Here is a 20,487-nt window from a genome sequence, read left to right as displayed (position 1 = left end):
AGTGTAGGTGAGCGCCGTTTTCATCAGAACAAGGACATTTTGACGTCATTGTGCTTGAGATAACTAATGATGAAAAATGAATGCTTAGAGGCACAGAATTGAGAAATAAACATCGAAAGACCAGCCATGCAGACGTAAACAAACAAAAAAGAAAGCTACGAAAGTGATGGACGGGATGGCATGGCATCCCAAGGCGCTCTCGCTCGATTCGAGGTCGGCGTGGGCGTGGACGAATCTTGCAGGGATGAAAACGTTCAGCTGTCGAAAGTACAAAAGAAAAATTTTTCAAAAAAAAGAAAAAGACAAAAGAAACAAAGACAAAACACAGGAGAAAACACTCAACAAAAATGAGCGACCGCTTTACATAAATGACAACAGCGAGAATGACATAGGATGCAAAGTGTAACAAGGTGTGTATGTATGTAGCAAAGCAGCCACCGCATCAAGGCTTTTGTGGTTGCTGCATCAAAGTGGTTGTAAAGAGCAGGAACTGCCGCAGTACGATTTCAAGAAAAACCTGCGTCTGCGTGCGTCTGTGTGTTTCTATGGAATTGTGCTCACCAAAACGAAAAAGCAGGTAGGAGGATCAGAGTTTAAGTGTTGAAAGTGTCAACAAAAAAAAAAATAAAATAAAAATAAAAGAACAGAACAGAACAGAACAGAGAAGAACAGTAAAAAAGAACAAAATCAATCGAAAAATATGAATCTCTCCTTTTCCTGCTTCACAAGAACAGAATATCATCCTCTCTTCTCTGTCTTGACTTCTCTTTTCTCTTACCTACCACACACACACACACACACATTTACCCTTCCTTCTCCTTTCTACTGTACCCTTCAGATACCCCCATCTCCCCCATGCTGTCCTTGACCCCCATTGACCATCTCTGACCATGACTTTACTATACTATGGCTGAGTCCCATGTGGGGTGAAGAGAGACCCCCATCACCCCCACTAGAACCACTACTTTGGACCCTGGGATTCGACTTCTCTTTTACAGCAGCAACTCTCTCACAAATGATGGTTCCTTCTCTTTTGGAAGAAGAATCTCTGTATTTATATTCATCCTCATAATTATCTACATCATATTAGCTAACCCTTCTTCTCGTCCCAACACATCGTACTCTCCTGTCCATCGCCTTGTTTATTACGCTATTGTACTATACTTCCTTATTTTCATCTTGCATCGTCTGCTTTTCCTCCCTATCCTTGCGAAATCTGCCCATCTCTATTGCCTCTCATTGGCTAGCTTATTTTTCCTGCCTCTTCTTGTATGGTCTGCTTTTCTGTTTTTCCTTCAATCGTCGTCTTTTTTGATTAACCCTAACCCTGAAAATGGTTTCGTCCACCTATAAAATCTACTGACGACCGTGCGTGACCCAACCTTGCTACAACCACCAACCAGACGGCTTTGTTTCCACACGTTACGGTTCGCTCCGTCATTTGGTTTTCAAATCTATGTACGGTAAATTTCGCTAAATGCTTTAAGCGTCCCGATCATCTTTCGCCTTAGTTTTGTTGTTTCCTCTTCTCCAAAAGGAAACCTCTTTGTGTGTCACGTTTTGTTTGTCCCTTACCCATCTTGAATTTGTTGATTGGTTTCTCTTCCTTGTGTCTTGACTCTTTCGGTTGTTTTCTTTTTCTTGTTGGTTTCTTGTTTTTTTACTGTTTTGTACACATTTTACAGTTTCGTGGGTTTTAACGTGCATTGCATTCTTGTTTTCTCCTTGACAACTCTCTGGACCTTTTATTCACTCTTTTCTTTTTCTTTTCCAACACCATGTCTTCCGATGATGCTGATATTATTATCGTAGGTGCCGGTATTACCGGTTGCGCTTTGGCCGCTGCTTTGGGCCGTCAAGGCAGAAAGGTCCTCGTTCTCGAGCGTGACATGTCAGAGCCCGATCGAATCGTCGGTGAGTTACTTCAACCCGGTGGTATTGAAGCCCTTGAGAAGATTGGCATTGAGGATTGTATTCAAGGCATTGACGGTCAATTCACGTCTGGCTACCAGATCTTCCATAAGGATAGTAGTGTCGCTGTTCCTTATCCCAAAAAGTCGGATGGCTCTTCCTATCGTGGCATTGGTTTCCATTATGGTCGGTTCGTCATGAACTTGCGCAAGACTCTCATGAATACACCAAACGTTACCATTGTCGAAGCCACCGTCAATGAACTTCTTCGCGACGATTCCGGTGAAATTATTCGCGGAGTTGCCGCCACAAGAAAGCCTGATGCTTCTCTCTTAAGCTATAAGGCTCCATTGACCCTTGTTTGTGATGGTTGCTTTTCCAAGTTCCGCAAGAGCTTTGTCGATCATCCCATTCAAATTACCGACCACTTCCTTGGTCTCGTCCTTACAAACCCAGGTTTCCCTGTCCCTGGTCGTGGTCATGTCATTCTTAGCGATATTGCTCCTATGGTCATCTACCCAATTTCCCATACCGAAGCTCGAATCTTAATCAACTATCCTGGTAAAAATCTTCCTTCTAGCGACGTCCTTAAACAATACGTTTTAGAAAAGTGTGTCCCACGAATGCCCGAGTCTCTTCGCCCTTCCCTAAAGGCTGCCGTCCATAATGATAGACTTCGTTCTATGCCCAACCAATTCTTACCTCCTTCCATCAATCGCACCAAGGGTTTAATTCTTGTCGGTGACTCTAATAATATGCGTCATCCTTTGACCGGTGGTGGTATGACGGTCTGCTTTCACGATGCTTATTTGCTTTCTCGTTTCATCGCTCCTAATGTTGTTCCGGATCTCTACGATTATGATAATGTAATTTCGCAAACTAATAAGCTTCATTGGAAGCGTAAGGGTTATAGCTTCGTCATTAACGTCCTTTCCATTGCCTTATACAAACTTTTCGCTCCCAAAAACCGTTACATGCAGGCTTTAAGAAACGGCTGCATCGAATATTTCCTTCGCGGTGGAAGTTGCATCGAAGGTCCTGTTCGTTTGCTTGGAGGTCTAGATCATAGTCCTTCTCATTTACTCTTCCATTTTTACGCCGTCTGCGCCTATAGTATTTATCAATATATCTTTGTTGGTGGTCCCTCCATGCTTATGCCCATTCGAGCTCTGGAGTCTGTGCTCATATTTATGCAAGCTTCACTAGTCATTATTCCTTATATCCTTAGTGAAATGTCATCTTAGGACTCGATTGAATCGACTTCTCTTTCATTCTTTGGTTACTCCTTTTTATATTTATCCGAATGTTGTTTCATAATTAACGCGCCTGTATAATAAATGTTTCCCGGACTCAAATATATTTCTTAATTGCTATTTAACTTCTTATTATCATCGTCAACCGCTTCATTATGATTAAAACTTATTTATCTCAAACAACTCAAAGCATTTCGGAGGCTTCATCATCATGATAGAGTAACTAATGAATTCAAAAGTTAAAAAATTTGGTTTTTGTAAATGGTAAGAAAATTAGATTGATTTAATAACCTTTATAAATAGTAATCAGATTTCTATAAAACCGCTTACGACTTTTCAATATTTTAATTCTCGTAAGCTACCCTCTTTTTCGGAGATTCTTCTTCCTCTCCTATGTTTTCCAAGTCTAACTCTGATTTCCTCTTGGAATTTTGAAGGTGATTCAAGCTAATTTCTGAAGTATTAGTAGATTCGGTATTAAGCATAGCGGACTCCAAGAAATAACGATCTTCAAGTATAGACTGACGACTACTGTCTGATGTGTTTGTAACATCCAGCTTGTTTCCTAAGTACTGTGCACTGTCGGAAGACTCCGCCGTATCACCATTCCGAACAGATGATTTTTCAGGTGTTGGTGTTTTCTCATTGTTATTTTTTCTCGTGTTTTCGAGGTCTAGATCAGTAGGATCATGTGTACTAACGCTTTTAAAACTTTCCGAACCAGAACCCAAATTATCTATCAACTGTAGTAATTCAGAAAACGTACGAAACTCTGACAGTGATTCTAGTCGAGCGTGATAGTGTTTGTTCAAATGATCAAGAATAGCTTCCGAACCATCAGAGCGTATATATTCAAAAAATTCAAGGGTTGCTGAATTAAGCAGACCCCTTTCAGACTTTACCTGCATCATTAGCTCCAAAATTTTACCAAAGATATCATGTTCCAACATAATAGAAGACATATCAGCTTGACGGGCTGCCAAACATGAACGAAAAAACCGAAGACCGCTCAAAACAACATATTTTTTCGTGCTTTTTAGCAAAAACGCAATTTTAGACGCTATCACTTTATAGGTTCCCAGCTGTCGAGTCCATTGCTCGTGAATTTTAAAAAAATAGCTAAAAAGTTCACATAAATGCACATACAAATCCAGTTTGGTTTCATTGAGGTCCTCGGGTTTCGTAAGTTTCAACAGTGGGTCAGCCAAATATGTAAATGAATTGTCGTAAAAATTATCGATAAAGTTAAGTCCGACTATACTGTCAGATTTACTTCGAGTGGTTCCATCAGCATTTCGATAAGGATTACTAAATGCGTAGTTCCCTGGAAGACTCAGCAAGATACGAAATGCTTCTGCGATTTGTGCGAGAACTCCTGGGTTTGTTTCCCTGTGAAGTATGTTTATTAAAGTGGATAATAAAGAATGTTGTGAGATACGTGCAGAAGAAGATGAAGTCGAGTCATCTTTACGATCTTGGTCAAATTTTTGCCAAATAATTGCAGGGTCCTGATCAATTATTGAGACTAAAACGTCGGATCCAGCATTTCGTACATTATTTTTGGGGCTTGACATTGCGTAATCCAGTGCCTGAAGTAAATTATATTTCACGAAAGTCACGAATAAAGCTGAACAAGATTGGAATTGTAAGCTCTTTGCAATATTACAGACCTGCTGTATAAAGAAAATTCCTTCTTGTTTTTTTTCGTCGTCATGGGAATCGTTTGTGTAAATACTGAATAGTTCAAGCAGAAAACACTTATTAGTTTGGAGGTATTGGATTATATCTGCTTGATTGAAGAAAATAAAAGAATTCAAAACGGAAAAGGAAGGTTCATCAACGATCCTTGATATTATAACGTCTCTTAAATATTGCAGTTTAAAAGTCTGGTGGATCTTTGCAAGGATACGGGGTTCTCGAATAGGGACGACTTGTTTGAACTTGGAGGTATCAGTCAAATACTCGCGATGGTTAGCCTTTATATTAGGAAACTCGGGATCATCTAATGGTTAGTATATATACATGACGGAAGAAGAAAAGTTAACTCACATTCCAAGATTCCAGCGATGGTCATTAGTTTTTCATCATTAGAAACGAGGGATTCAAGTAATGGAGCGTCATTTAATTGGACTAAAGATAGAAAAATGTTAGTAAGAGAAAGTAAAATTGAACTTAACGCATACCAAAGCATTTAATTATAGAGCATAATCGATGTAAATCATCAGTGTTTTCCAAATCTTCGCATAACGGAAAAAGTTCGATAAGTCTAGCGACATAGTCTTCATTGGATAAATAACGCACAAGATGATCTCTTGTGTGAACGGAATTCATAAATCCAAAAACAGTTTCTTCGATTTCAGGAAGATTCGCTAATTCAGGAGAGGGTAAACTAACAGATTGAAAGTACTTTTCATGTGCTGTACCATCATCTGTTAGAATATCATCGTTTGAAAAGTTTCCAGTTATCGAACAAATGGCTTTCTGAACGTTTGTGAGGAACATCCACATGTCGATACAACCGATGGATTCTTGAAAACTGAGAGCAAGGTCTGTTCCATTTAACTCTTGCCATACTATTAAAGTCTCTTCTTGACGAGTATAAATATCTTCTGCAACGATCTGTGTCTTTAGAAGAATGGTTTCATTATCGGATTCAGAATATACAATGAAATACGCAATCGAATCTTCTATTAAACCATTACAATAGCCAGTTCCACAATCCGTCCAGTTGTCATTCTCCATTTCGTAAACTTTGACACGTCGAGGAATAGGAGGGACTTCAACATGTTGTAATGCAGAGGTAATTGCTCCTTCTAATTCGTCTTCATTCATATTTTCAGCATAATCTTTTTCAAGTTCTCCATTTTCTTTCTTAAAACTCATGCTCAGTTTACAACTTTAACAGAATGCAAAATATATTACACTAAGGCATATACTTTCAGTTATCCATGTGCTATGTTCAAGTACTACATCTGTGGTGGTGAGTTTAATTTTGCAAAGTACAACGTATTACAGTAATCACAATTGTGAAGTGGTATAAAATATCATTCAAGTAGCATAGTGTGTTGATGTTACTTTCAAGAAAGATGCGCTTACATCAAAAGAAAACGTACTGTATTTTTATATGTAGAAGGAAGTGAATATATTCTCAATTAAAAAAAAAAATACATAGAATTGTTAAAAACATGACTTGTTTTAATGAACATTTTTGTTTAACTTGTTTTCAATAATGGGAACTGAGTCGCAGTTGGAGGTGTTACCTTTAGCAAATCCACGAGTTTGGGAGTGTTTAAGGGATTGGTTAAAGTTTCTAAATGAGCGCAGGATTGATAAATATATAAAGCTGTATAATTGTTTTTTTCTTAACATCTGAATGTATGTCTGTAAGGTAAATGCTTTTTATGACGCGGCGCGTTTTAGGAATACAAGCGCTTCAACGAGATGAGGAGCAATTGACAAGAACATATACTGTAGATGACCAAAAGCAAAGATGGAAGGTGAAAGCAAAGAAGATATGAAACAGAAGAGCCTTTTTCTAAAGCTCGAAAATGTCAAAGATAGACTTGTTTATGCAGGCTTGTTAGGAGAATCTTTTTTACAAGAGAAAGCCGCCGTAGAAAATGAAATTAAACAGGCACAAAATTCTGTGAAAGAAAATAATTTGGAACACGACCACGAGAAGGTACATGAAATTCGAACTCAGTTACAAGAGCTTGAAGACAGTTTAGTAGCAGAAGAGGCAAAGCTAGTACAAATAGTAAACTCGAAGTCCTACGGTATATCCTCTTCAAAGTTAAACAACGATAAAGTCATCCAAAACGCGTTCCCTTATGATCAGCCGACGCGTACTGAAACAAATACACAGTATGCAGCTACTGTCGGAAAAAATCTCCTTCAACAGCTTAAAACCCTTCACTATCGTTTTAAAGAAAAAGATAATGAACTTCAAAAAGTTTTGAAAGAAAATGATGAATTACTATCTCAGTTGGATTCTCTAAACGATAGGATCAAGACTTATACAATCGAAAAGTCGAATATGACGACTGATCATCAATCACTAGAACAGAATTCACTAGCCCTGACCGAGAAACTTGCTCAATCTGAATCCATGATGAAAATGCATATAGGTGAGAAAGAAAAGCTTGCTTTAGAGCTTAATAGTCTTCGCTTATCTTTCAATCAACTACAGTGCTTATTAAGTAAGACTGAAGGTTTGCAAAATGGAAATGAAGTTGATCCAGTTAATGAAGATTCTGCTGTTAAAGTCAAGTTAGGAGATGCTTCAGATGTGTTTTTCGAAAGCAATCCAGCGTTCCATAAGACTTCTGATGGAACAGTGGATCCTGGCTCTCCTACTAAAGATACTGAGTACTCTTCTTCATTGATGTCATCTAAGAGTTCTGTTTCTGGGGTAGCCTTACGGCTTAGTGGAATGGGCGATGGAGTTATCCAGAAGCGAATTGATAATGTCGACAACAAAGCGCTCAGTAAAGTGGTAGATCAGCTCAATTTGCCTGAAAGACCTCCATTGCTGAATCTTGGTCTTAGGAATCTAGAAGAACTATCTGTTAAACTCAGGAATTCAAATCTTCTTGGAGATAAATGTGTTCATTTTCTGTTAACAACGCATCAGTTTCAAGAAGCCGTTGAAAATGACTGGAGTATCAAACAAATTCCAGGTCTGTCAATTTCGCAGAACCTGCGTTTGAGCATTGATGCGGCAGGTAATGTCGAAATTTCCCAACGGGATGGTCAGACAACTACTGTTGATATACCTTACCAACAAACTGAAGTTCTGTCAGATCAAGGAGGGAAAACACCCTCAAAAGACGTAATGAAACTTGAAACCACCGTCAAACCTTTAGTTCCTTTATTAATAATTAGTGAAAATGATCAGAAAAATAGGATAGCAGCCGAAACGCTAACTGAAGCACGACTTCATGCTCCTACGGCTTCTGAAAGCGGTGCAGAACATTGTGCTTCTACTAACAAGGAACAGTCTCAACGCCGTCAGGAGTCGGCTCGTGATGCTGCTGTTAACGCAAAAAGTCCAGTGTTATTTCGCTTAGGAAGTTTTGATACAGAACTAAATAAGGCTGATAAACCTAAGGCCATTTCGAATGAGACTCAGAATTCGAGAATTCAGAGAAACCGTGCGAATTCGGATAATGGATTAGAATTGGCCACCGCAAAAAGTACTGCTTCCTTACTGTTACATGACACGAGCACTTACAAGAAAGATTATCATCTTAAGAGAAGATCCTCGAGCTTTTCGAACCGTTATCCGATAACTCGTCGAACGTTATATGAAGTATCTAAAGATGAACCCCACAGTGTTGGTGTAAATACTTCTGTACCTCGAAGATCTGTAAGTATTTCAAAAGCCAAGAGCATTCAAGGTTCCATTAATGGAAGGACTGTCTATCCCAAAACAAAACCTTCCAAGGATTGTGACTGGGATCAATGGAACAAACTGATGTTTGGTAGTAGTAGTTCTCAGCGACCTTCTAGATCAAGAAGTCTTATATTACCCCGTCGAAGCTCTAGTTTTACCCAGTCCATCCCTGAAGTCATTAGAAATTTTGAAGAAATTCCGTATTCTCCCACGATTATTGAAGATACCAATCAACTTAGAAGGAGAAACTCTGGTGTACCATCATGGTTTCTAAAAGCCTCTCCGCCGCCTTCGATGTTTTCTCTTTCAGAAAAAGGAGAAACTGCTTCTTCCCAATCTGATAATTATGAACCTTACCAGAACATCGAAACTAGTCAAAGGAAGGATAAACAGTCTGTACGAAATACTGGTGAACGTTTCACAGGTAAGATGGCCGCAATTTCTGTAGTTCCTTTACATAGCGGAGCTAAAGAGCAACACAAGTCTTTGGAGTATCTGCAAGGTATAAGTGAAGATCTAGCGCATGTTATGATTGGTGACTATATTTTTAAGTATAAGCGCAACAAGTTTGCAAGATTCTTTTTCAAGACAATGCATTTACGATACGCATGGATCCATCCCTACCAGGAGCGACTGTACTGGTCTGAAATCAATCCTTTCATCGGAATCAATAGAAGAGCTGAGATAAAGTCGGTTAAGATAATTGGTTTTGATATTGTTTCTGAGAGCTATTTAGATGATCCTGACGCTGTACACGATCAAAGCATTATAGTACTGACTGACGAAAAACCGGTAAAAATAGCTGCTCGGTCCAAAGATATCCATGAGGTGTGGCTCAAAGCGCTTAGGGATTTGAAAATCCGTAAAAATACTGCAGAGTCAGATCCCTTATTCAAACAACGATATAATACCTCCAATCCTAAGAAGCTTATGAAACCCAATAATTCCAGCAAATAGATGTTATGAAACGACTTAAAATGTCGGCGAAACCGCCATGATGTTTTAAACATTAAATCCCTTTGCTAAGTAAGACTAACTGAATTAATTACTGGCAGAACAAGAGGCACGAACTGTAAATAGCTGAACTGCGGTGTTTTTGATATTTGATATTTGATGAAGATAAATGAACTGGCTATTTAAAGATAATTGCTAACTTATGAATAACAAACTATGTTAAAAAATTTCAATAAATGTTTACATATTATGTAGTTTAAGATAGCTTATGGATCATTGATACAAACAAAAAGCAAGTTCATAATTTTTATATTCGCTAGGTGGACTACTAGTAATGTAAGTTAAGATTGAATACAGCCAGGTAAGGTAAATATAAAAAAAAAAGTAAAAAAGTTACCTATTTTCTTTGCTTTTCCCTTTTTCGTTTACATTATATGATTCATTGAGACAAAGTTTAGACGCAAATAATACTGTCTGCTACTTTTCTGTTTATTTATTAACGGATATTAGCGAGGATGGTATGCACATCATTATTGTTTTACTCGAAGTTAAGTCGATGCGCGTCGCATACCCTAACACCTAGCAAATGGTGTTCACGTCATTCTTGTTTCTTTATTATTATTCTGGAGATTTGGACTTTCCTAATTCACATTAATCCCATTTTTGGTAAAAGGATTTTGGAAAAAGCATTGCGATTAATAAAATGTACGTAAATGAATATGGTTATTTTGTACCTGATTATGAAATCGTGGGTGGAATAAAGTGACTAATGGCAAAATTTAGACAGTTCGCAGTTCACATTTTTTTTCTGTTTTCCCTTTTGAAAGGTCTCTCTTTTATTTATCACTCACTGATTTTCATATAAAAGGTACAATACTTTCTTTGAAAGGGTAAAGTATAAACTAACTCGATGTGACAGTTCTTTAAAAAAGAAACCTGTGATTAGTAAACCGTTTATTTCCATAAATTTTATAATATAACTATTTGACAAAATGGCAGTGTTCGCCATTTTTGGTGGTCATGGAAAAGTATCTTTGCTTTTGACAAAAATCGCATCAGAAGCAGGACACGTGGTATACAATGTTGTTCGTGACTATGTGCAAAATTCAGATATTGAAAAAGTGAACGGTCGAACAAAAGTGTGTTCACTGGAAAGAGCATCTCCAATGCAAATTGCTGAACTGTTGAAAGGAATTAAACCGGATATAATAGTGTTCGCAGCTGGTTCCGGGGGAAAAGGTGGGATTGAAAGGACAAAAGCTGTTGATTATGAAGGATCTGTGAAAGTTTTTGACGCTATGAGAATCGCGAGAATTCGACGTCTAATCATGGTATCGGCCATTGACAATCGGGATATGAATCAACCAGCTCCACCTCATTATAAGAAAGAGGATATTGAACTAAGCTTAAAAATACACGAAGCTCTTGGTACCTATTATCATTATAAATATATTGCAGATCAGGAACTGGTGCGTCGATCCACTGATATTGACTGGACCATTGTACGTCCATCAGGGCTTACAGATGAAGATAGCAATGGTAATATTTCCATTGGTAAAGTCTCGATTAATAGTATGATTTCCAGAGAAACGGTTGCTCGAGCTATACTACTATTTGCAATGGACCCACAGTCCAAGCATCTTATTGCTGACATTACGGATGGTGATGTTCCCATTCATAAAGCTATATCTGGGTTTATAATTAAAGGAGAATCTTCTTATACCTATTCTGTATAATGGCACCTACTTCTCGATAGGTAAGAGGAACGGCACTGTTCGTTAGTACTGATATTTTTTTTTTTATGTATATATGGTTATGATTTTACGATTAGGATTTTTGAACTGTCCAGATTTTTGAACTTGAGGTTATTTACATAAAGTATAAATAAATTAAAGAAGATAAAGAAGTTGCTTTGGTATGTACTCGTAATAATGGATATATGCGTAATACAATTTTCACGTAGAGTTTATAGACTGGAACTGACAATATGAAGGTGAACTTTTAAAAAAATGTTTATTATACTATTATTATCATGCGGTAGTAATTTTATTTAATACATTGTAAGGACAAAAATTGACAAGTTCATAAGAAGAATGTTGTTTAAATGCATCAACCTACTTGTTATTGGTTTCTTCTTTGTGGAAATCCAAGCTAACAGAATTGATACAATGGCGTTCATTCGTAGGTACGGCATAGCCCTCGCCCTTAAAAACATGGCCTAAATGGCCGCCACAATTTGAGCAAACAACCTCGGTACGTCGCATTCCATAAGAATCATCCTCTATTCTTTTCACTTTTCCAGGCAAATTGTCGTAAAAAGCAGGCCATCCACAGTGGCTCTCAAATTTCGTATCAGCTTTGTACAGCAACTCTTTACAAGCTGCACATACAAAGACGCCTTTCTCGGGGAAGTAATTCGTATACTTGCCAGAACCTGGTAGCTCTGTACCTTTGTTTCGCAATACACGATATTGTTCCGGGTCAAGTTCTTTGCGCCATTCTTGGTCTGACTTATCCAGTGGGTACTTCATATTTGTTGATGGGTTTTTCTGAAAAAAAAAGGTTTGGAAGCAACGGTATTGTAATGTGGGGATACTCTTGAGAAAAAATCTTTTCATATAAGTGGTCTTTCGAGAAAATTCACTGAATACGAACCTATATAAGTGTGGTATGAAGTATAACCTTTGAAGAACCGATGGAAGGTCAAATGGGTTAATCGAAAGGAAATATATGAATATGTTATACAAACTGAAAAGAGAAAAAGGTGGCTAGATAAAAGTCCTGTCAACTTATTTATACATTCATTAAGTCAGTACGAATGTTCGTTTTCTTACAAGTGATGACGAAAAGAACTAAGTGGCTAGTAAAAAAGTAATTGTAGTTCTTTTGCTGGTTTGGCTAATAATGTAAAACGGGGTTGATCTTTTTCTAATTTTATTTTATTGTATAAAAAAAAAAACCAAGTCTTCTTCTTCTTCTTAAATATTTCCCATATATATCCTTTTTATTTTCTTTTTTATGTGTTTATTTATTTACATTCATAGTAATTCGCTCCACGTAATGTGAAAAAAATATGCGCACAGACGTGGTCATCCACTAGAGATTGAAATTCTGGTTTATACCGTCTAATTTTTATATCGTAGATTCAAAATGGATGAATGAAGTCTTGTTTTCATAAACTTCTTCATTCTCATCATTTTCTGAGTAGACGCCCAAGTTACTAGAATTACTCTTCTTTGTTTACGGTTGAATGAATATATATGATTTTCTGAGCTTGCCAATTGAATAATAGTTGGACGTATGACTGGAAGTATGTTGATGAATACAAAGGAAAATAGATTGATTGTCTTCAAAAATTCATTCTTAGAGCTGGCTTTCTGGCATGATAAATGTGGGTTTCAAGATCCTTTTTCTTTTACGATTTGTTATTACTGTTTATGCGTACTCTAATCGATGGTAACTTTTTTTTCTTTCTTTCTTTATTTTACAAATAACGAAAAAATTTAACTAAAGCAAATCAGACTATTCTTAAAACTCTTTAAAATACAGAGATTTCAAAACTATTTTAGGATGGCTATATACTTCTTATTTACAAAATAGTTTCTGTCTGTGAGAAAAGTCTTCTTCCATCCCTCTATATCTCTAGTGCGTTACCAGAAAATTTCACCCACCTGTACGAATGAGTACTAGGGTCAAGAGAATTCATTAAAGAGAGCGCTTCAAAACTTAGCGCTGGAATCGCAATTTATATAGCTTTGGCAATTCTCTTCTAAACTCATTTCGCGTGTGCATGAGCCAATTCATTCAACGAAGGTCAGAGTCCTTAAATTTGACTCCAAAATACAGCGATGACCGACATGTTTTTGAACAACTTTTAAAAGAGATTACCCTGTTTGATCAGGATGCAACTTCGCAGAAAAATTCGAGGTCGATCCCAGTAACCTTTGAAATAATTCAGATTTTAGTCGAAGCTGGACTTTTCGTGTTAGAAAGTGATGACTATAAAAATATTTTAATTCCTTCGAATCTTCTTAAAGAAGCGAAACAGTCAATCCAATGTTTAATGTTGATTCTGAAAAATTGTCCTGAAGTTTTATGTGAAGAAACGCCCTGCGGTGTTTTACTCACCTGGTTACTTCCCCGTACCATTTTTGTTTTTAAAAATTTTCAGCTAGCTGATTTATTTGATGATATTTGTGAATTGCATCACACACTTTTCCATTTGCTTTTTGTCAAGGACTATCTCTGGCCTTTTCAAACAGTTTATTTGCAAACATGGAAATATTACATTGATACAATTTCTTCTTCCTTATTAGAAACTACAAACCTTTCTTTTCCTTTGCGAATGCTACCTCTCGACCCACGTCCATTGCTATCGGGTGGGGGAAAATTCGATGGTAAGGAAGAATCTAACTTTCCGATTATTATTCATAACTATCAGGAAGCTTGCTCGTTTTATCTTGAAAGCGTCCATGTTTTCGCCAAGTATTTTGCTCCTACCAATAAACTTGACGATGTGTCTCTAAATTTTTTGAATGGTTATTGGATCAAGCCCAAGTATTTGAATTTTCTTTTCCTCCTCAAAAAATTAGCTATAACTGACACTTCTTGCTTAATCCATACCCGCTGTCGTTCTATACAATGCTTAATTTTCTTTTTCTTAAAATCTGCTATTATCCAAAATTCACCTTGTCAGAAAACCAAGGATTTACTACTAATGTTTGCCAAATCTTACCTTTTCTCATTTTTACATGTCTCAAGCTTTGTCGATTATACATACGCTCTCTACTTTCTTTCTCTTTGTATATTACCAGCATCGTGCTTTGAATCTTTTCGTTCGTTTTCTATGCATCTACTATCTTCTCAAACTTTAATGACCATTTGTAATGATGAACATTCTGATTCTCATACATCCGTTCTACTTTTCAGATATCTGTTGGAAGATGCAAAAGATAATATTTATAAAATTATTTATGAGAAAGGTAGAGGTTTGGGAATTGAAAAAACAGATAAACGTGGGTTCTATACATCTTCTTCTTTAAACCAACTATTCTCCTTTGTGTTCTTTTTGGCTTATCCTCTTTCAGCAAAATCCATTATAGAAGTACCACCTGTCCAACCCTCTTCTTTTAAATCTTTCCTTCAGTGGTTATTGTCTTCCAGTACCTTCAACATTCATGAAGTCAGCTGTAAGTTTTCGGATATTCTATCTAGTTTGACTTCAATTTCTGAGCAGGAATTACAAGAGTTTGAGCTATGTTTATGCAAGCAAAACGCAAGTAATGAGTCGTTATCTTTTCAAGGCTGTCTTGTATGCGATTCTAATGTGATACAATACCGGGAGAAAAATACAAGACTTTTGGATATACCATCAGTCGAAATATTTATAACATTATTAGATTCCGATCTAACTAGGTGCTCAGAAACAAAGTTTTATTTTGCATTGAGGGCCTTCAATCGTTGGTTAAATCATACCAATCCTCAGTCTTTACTAGTCTCACACCAAATAAAAGAGAAGTTAGTTCCCCTGCTCTCTAGTACGACCAGATCGTTTCGGATATTAGCAGCTTCTATCGTTCCGAAGGTTTTTTTTAATCACTCTATTCAAAAGGATGTAGATGTCCCACGGATTATCCGGATGGAAGTGATGAAGAGCTTAAAGGATATGTCTTCGAGTGATATTTCTTTAATGGAAACAACTATAATTACGTGGGAGAATGTTGGTCGATTAGCAGAAGGCGAAGAGCTTCATCTGGTTCTGTTACAAATTATCTCGACAGCAATTGAATTTGACATATACTACCAAGGTGTCTGTTTGCATGCCCTTCAAAGTATTGCTCGTTCAAGAAGAGTTTCTGTTTGGAAATTACTATCTCCTTACTGGCCTACAATTTCTGTAACTATCATCAGAGGTATGACTTCCAAACCAAATATTGTTGGGCTATTTGCAGAAGCAATGGATATATCTGAAAGTGATTTTTTAATTCGCACTCAGTCCTATACACTTCCTTACCTTGTCTTAACAAAAAACCATCATGTTATTTCCCGGATCGCTGAATTATCACAAACGGATGTTGCAGCTTTATGTCTGACTAATATGCATAAAATTTTGGCCGTTTTACTAACCGCTGATTACCCAAATTTGGAAGAAAGTGTCATGCTGTTATTAAGTCTGGCTTCCTCAGATTTTCGAAAAATTGACCTTACTTCATTATTAAGGTCCGATCCTATAGCTCTAACCGTAGAATTACTTCAATTGTATAACTCTGGAGTTCCTAGGGAGAAAATTGAAAACGCTTTAAAGAAGGTAGCCTTGATGGTATCTCAGCCATCACCTGAAACTTCAGAATATAATGAAGATAAATTGCTTCACGAGTTCTTTAATAATCATATTTTAGGAATCCTAGCTGAATTTTCAAATATTCTGAATGATTTAAAAGGAAAAACCTCTGTTAATGATAAAATACGCACAATTATTGGGATACGAGAAATGTTTACCCTCTCCGGTAACGCTATTAAATTAGGCTTGCCTCAAATATTGTCGAGCCTACAAAACGCTTTTCAGGATGATACGTTACGCTCATATGCCATTGATACTTGGTTTCAGTTGGTATCTTACATTAATGAACCTGAATACACTTCCATAGCTAGTCTCAGCCTAGTGCTTTTCCCAATTTTGCATAAAAATCTTAGAGAACAAGAGGCAGAGACAGTGCAGAAAATCTTTGATTTTATTGCGTCTGACCCTCATAATTGTTTGTCCGAATTAAGGTGGGCGATTCCTACTACTTTAAACTTGCCATGCTTTAAGGAGAGCACTAGGAGTATATTCTCTAGTTTGCAAAGTGATGATTTTTTCGTCAACATTGAAGATATTATTAAATGTCTAAGAAATGAGCACGAATCGGTATGTTACCTAGGTCTTCAAAAACTAGATATCTTTTTAGAAAGCAAGCAAGAAGAATTACATGAGGTTCTCTACTTGGATGCTTCCGACTCCATTTTAGATCAATTACTGCGTTGCTTACTTGACTGCTGTATAAAATTTGCCCATGGTAATGTTGAGATAGCTAAGCTGTGCACTCGAAACATTGCGAAACTCGGTGCAGTTGACCCTAGTCGTTTAGAAGCTAGGAGTAATATACAACAAACAGTTGTTTTAGATAACTTCGAAGACGGCGAAGAAAGTTTACGGTTCATATTGGATTTTATTCAGTCTCAACTAATTCCTGCATTTCTTGTGACAACCGACACGAAAGCTCAGGGATTTATAGCCTACGCTTTGCAGGAATTTTTAAAATTAGGGGGATTTAAATCCGCTGTGCTAAACAATAAGAAAAGTACATCATTATCCATAGTTGCAGAGCATTGGAAAGCTTTACCTGACCTTTCTAAGCGAGTACTTATTCCTTTTCTGAATTCCAAATATCATCTTACTCTTGTCCCTAAATTGGATATTAACTTTCCATTATTTAAGCAGAATATGGACACTCACTCATGGGTTCAAGAAATTTGTTTAAAGCTGACAGAGTATCCTCATTCTCAGAATGCCGATAGAATATTCAGTATATGTTCCAAAGTGATTAAGGATCAAGAAATGTCAATACCTTGCTTTTTACTTCCGTTTTTGGTTTTAAATGTTGTGATAACCGAGAAAGACGAAATTGTTGAGTTAGTCATTGCTGAATTTCAGTATATAATAAATCAACCCAGTCCTAACGGATTTGATTCTATTGGAAAGCAGCGATATGCGTCATTTGTCAACTTGTTTTTCAACATTGTTGATTACTTAAACAACTGGCTTCGTATGCGAAAAAAGAGAAATTGGAGTAGGCGTTCTGCCTTAGCTAGAAGAGAAAACCGATATATGTCTGTTGATGACTTGACTACTCAAGAGAACGCTGTCAGTAAAGTAGAAAATTTCCTTCTTCGCTTTCCTTCAAAAACACTAGGTCTCGTATCTTTGAACTGCGGATTTCATGCTCGAGCTTTATTTTATTGGGAACAGCACATCAGGACTGCCCTTTTAGAAAAACCGGGATCTCTTTTAGATTCAGATTATCGTGTTTTACAAGACGTTTATACAGGTATAGAAGATCCAGATGGGATCGAAGCAGTTTCTCTGAATTTTCATGACTATTCCTTAGATCAACAACTTCTATTGCATGAAAATTCTGGTAAATGGGATTCGGCACTTAGTTGTTACGAAATACTCGTTCAGAATTACCCAGAAAATCATAGGGCCAAAGTTGGGCTGTTGAATGCGATGCTACAATCTGGACATTACGAATCCTTAGTGTTGTCCGTGGATTCACTAATGGAAACAGATTCTGAAGCAAGCACTTCATCTAAAATTATTGATTTAGGAATTGAAGCAGCATGGCATTCGCTGTCGGTTAACTCCCTTCAGAAATGCATACAAAAAAGTAATTTACAAACTTTTGACGCCAAGCTAGGAGAAATATTCCGAAACTATTTGTTAAAAGATTCAGATTTGGCGACACTGGAACGCCAGTTGGAGCCCTTGTATGCCGAGGCTGCTTCTATAATTTCGAATATTGGAGCTCATTCTTCTTATGATTGCTATGAAATGCTTTCAAAACTTCATGCACTCTATGACTTCAGTAAAATAGCTAAAACTGATTCAAGTCCAAGTGCTCAGGAAAATCTCGAGACTTTCCTTCACCGTCGACTTAATAAGGTGGCCCCTTATGGAAGATATAGACATCACATTTTGTCGACACACTTGGTTGCTTTCAGTCGATTTAAATTACATGAAAAGTTAGCTGGCATCTACTTAGAAATTGCTAGATTTTCAAGAAAGAATGGACAGGCACAAAGAGCCTACAATGCTATTTTAAAAGCTATGGAGCTTGATAAACCTCAAGCTACTATTGAACATGCTAGATGGTGGTGGCATCAAGGGCAACAAAGAAAGGCCATAGCCGAATTACATTCATCTTTGGAAAACAACATTTTCGATGGAGAATCTTTTAATATAAAAAACAAGAAGGCAACCCAAACAGGAAACCCGTTTAAAGGTAAAGTTTATCTGGAGCTTACTAAATGGCTAGGAAAAGCCGGTCAGTTAGGACTTAAGGATTTGGAAACTCATTACTCTAAATCTGTCGAAATTTATTCCGAGTGGGAAAAAAACCATTACTATTTAGGACATCATCGTGTACTAATGTTTGAGGAAGAAAAGAAACTTCCTGTTTACGAGCAAAGTGAAAGGTTCCTTTCTGGTGAACTGGTAACTCGCATAATAAACGAGTTTGGTCGTTCTTTATATTACGGGACCAGCCATATTTACGAAAGCATGCCCAAGCTTTTGACTTTGTGGTTGGATTTCGGAGCTGAGGAATTACGGCTTTCGAAAGATGATGGTGAAAAATACTTTCGTGAACATATAAATATATCACGAAAAAAATCATTAGAGTTGATGAACTCTAATATATGTCGATTAGCAGTCAAAATTCCTCAATACTTTTTTCTTATTGCTCTTTCCCAAATGATATCTCGGATTTGCCATCCGAATAATAAAGTCTATAAAATTTTGGAGCACTTAGTTGCCAACGTTATAGCGACTTATCCATGTGAAACGCTTTGGCAACTAATGGCTACTATCAAATCCATTTCCCAAAAGCGGTCTGTTCGAGGAAAAAGCATATTGAATGTTCTTCAATCTAAAAAGGTTGCAATTACTTCAAAGATTGATCTTAGGGTATTAAGTCAGTCCGCCATATTACTGACAGAGAAGTTGGTGGATTTATGCAACACTCGAATAGACAGCAAAGCTGTCAAAATGAGTTTAAAGAATCATTTCAGAATGGTATTTGATGCACCTGTCGAGCTCGTGATACCTGCCCGCTCTTTTTTAAATATTAGTTTACCTGCTATGGATGCCAATCGAAGTACCCACCATCCTTTCCCAAAAAATCAGCCTGAGATTTTAAAATTTGAGGATGATGTTGATATTATGAATTCTTTGCAAAAACCGAGGAAAGTTTATGTTAGAGGTACCGATGGTAATGTATATCCATTTTTATGTAAACCAAAGGACGACTTGAGAAAAGACGCTCGATTAATGGAGTTCAACAATGTGATCTGTAAAATACTACGTAAAGACCAAGAGGCCAACAGAAGAAATTTGTGTATACGAACTTACGTTGTGATTCCCCTAAACGAGGAGTGCGGCTTTATTGAATGGGTTAACCATACTCGTCCCTTTAGAGATGTATTGTTGAAGAACTATCGACAGAAGAATATTCCTATATCCTATCAGGAAATTAAAGTCGATTTGGATATGGCTTTAAGAAGTCCAAATCCGGGAGAAACTTTCGAAAAAAAGATGCTTCCAAAGTTTCCTCCCGTTTTTTATGAATGGTTCGTTGAATCATTTCCGGAGCCAAACAGTTGGGTCAATAGTCGTCGAAATTACTGTCGAACTTTAGCCGTAATGTCTATTGTTGGATATGTTTTAGGTTTGGGTGATCGACATGGAGAAAATATACTTTTTGATGAGTTTACCGGTGAAGCTATACACGTGGATTTTAACTGTCTTTTTGATAAGGGCTTGACATTTGAAAAACCAGAGAAAGTTCCTTTTAGACTAACGCACAATATGGTAGACGCTATGGGACCAACCGGTTACGAAGGCGGTTTTCGTAAGGCAAGCGAGATAACAATGAAACTCCTACGATCGAATCAAGATACCCTAATGAGTGTTCTTGAATCTTTCCTTCACGATCCTTTAGTGGAATGGAACAGGCGAAAAATTACAGGAAGGTATCCTGGCAACGAAGCCAATGAAGTTTTAGACACAATTCGAAAAAAATTCCAAGGTTATATGCCCGGTGAAACCATTCCTCTTTCGGTAGAAGGACAAATTCAAGAGTTAATTCGATCTGCAGTTAGTCCTAAAAATCTCGTTGAAATGTATATTGGCTGGGCAGCTTATTTTTGATTTACATG

General features: G+C 37.1%; 7 protein-coding genes across 7 annotated transcripts; 5 read left to right on the top strand and 2 right to left on the bottom strand.

The window, feature by feature from the left end:
* Window positions 1-12: 12 nt before the first annotated feature.
* SOCG_05167 (uncharacterized protein) lies at window positions 13-1,397 on the top strand. Its single transcript, XM_013162398.1, has one exon. The coding sequence runs from the start codon at window positions 167-169 to the stop codon at window positions 404-406; it is 240 nt and encodes a 79-aa protein (XP_013017852.1). The 5' UTR covers window positions 13-166; the 3' UTR covers window positions 407-1,397.
* SOCG_03564 (squalene monooxygenase Erg1) lies at window positions 1,332-3,377 on the top strand. The gene has a single exon (XM_013162052.1). It carries the CDS (start codon window positions 1,779-1,781, stop codon window positions 3,153-3,155), a length of 1,377 nt encoding a protein of 458 aa, XP_013017506.1. The 5' UTR covers window positions 1,332-1,778; the 3' UTR covers window positions 3,156-3,377.
* Window positions 3,167-6,115, bottom strand: SOCG_03563 (DNA damage response protein). The gene is made up of 3 exons (XM_013162051.1): window positions 5,348-6,115; window positions 5,214-5,294; window positions 3,167-5,166 (listed from the first exon to the last, which is right to left on the bottom strand). The coding sequence occupies exons 1-3, from the start codon at window positions 6,045-6,047 to the stop codon at window positions 3,509-3,511; spliced, it is 2,439 nt and encodes an 812-aa protein (XP_013017505.1). The 5' UTR covers window positions 6,048-6,115; the 3' UTR covers window positions 3,167-3,508.
* Window positions 6,116-6,632: 517 nt separating this feature from the next.
* On the top strand, window positions 6,633-9,674 carry SOCG_03562 (cortical anchoring factor for dynein Mcp5/Num1). Its single transcript, XM_013162050.1, has one exon. The coding sequence runs from the start codon at window positions 6,655-6,657 to the stop codon at window positions 9,514-9,516; it is 2,862 nt and encodes a 953-aa protein (XP_013017504.1). The 5' UTR covers window positions 6,633-6,654; the 3' UTR covers window positions 9,517-9,674.
* Window positions 9,675-10,089: 415 nt separating this feature from the next.
* Window positions 10,090-11,427, top strand: SOCG_03561 (uncharacterized protein). The gene is made up of 3 exons (XM_013162049.1): window positions 10,090-10,218; window positions 10,297-10,381; window positions 10,433-11,427. The coding sequence occupies exon 3, from the start codon at window positions 10,506-10,508 to the stop codon at window positions 11,247-11,249; it is 744 nt and encodes a 247-aa protein (XP_013017503.1). The 5' UTR covers window positions 10,090-10,218; window positions 10,297-10,381; window positions 10,433-10,505; the 3' UTR covers window positions 11,250-11,427.
* Window positions 11,428-11,505: 78 nt separating this feature from the next.
* Window positions 11,506-12,427, bottom strand: SOCG_03560 (methionine sulfoxide). The gene has a single exon (XM_013162048.1). It carries the CDS (start codon window positions 12,129-12,131, stop codon window positions 11,628-11,630), a length of 504 nt encoding a protein of 167 aa, XP_013017502.1. The 5' UTR covers window positions 12,132-12,427; the 3' UTR covers window positions 11,506-11,627.
* An 876-nt stretch (window positions 12,428-13,303) lies between these two features.
* Window positions 13,304-20,479, top strand: SOCG_03559 (ATR checkpoint kinase Rad3; the record flags this gene model as incomplete). Its single annotated transcript, XM_013162047.1, has 1 exon — window positions 13,304-20,479. One exon carries the CDS (start codon window positions 13,304-13,306, stop codon window positions 20,477-20,479), a length of 7,176 nt encoding a protein of 2,391 aa, XP_013017501.1.
* Window positions 20,480-20,487: the final 8 nt, after the last annotated feature.

The sequence above is a fragment of the Schizosaccharomyces octosporus genome, assembly GCF_000150505.1.
Source record: "Schizosaccharomyces octosporus yFS286 unplaced genomic scaffold supercont6.1, whole genome shotgun sequence".
Classification (NCBI taxonomy): domain Eukaryota; kingdom Fungi; phylum Ascomycota; class Schizosaccharomycetes; order Schizosaccharomycetales; family Schizosaccharomycetaceae; genus Schizosaccharomyces; species Schizosaccharomyces octosporus.
The sequence above is the reverse complement of the archived record's forward strand: the minus strand, read 5'-3'. Positions and strand labels throughout refer to the sequence as shown.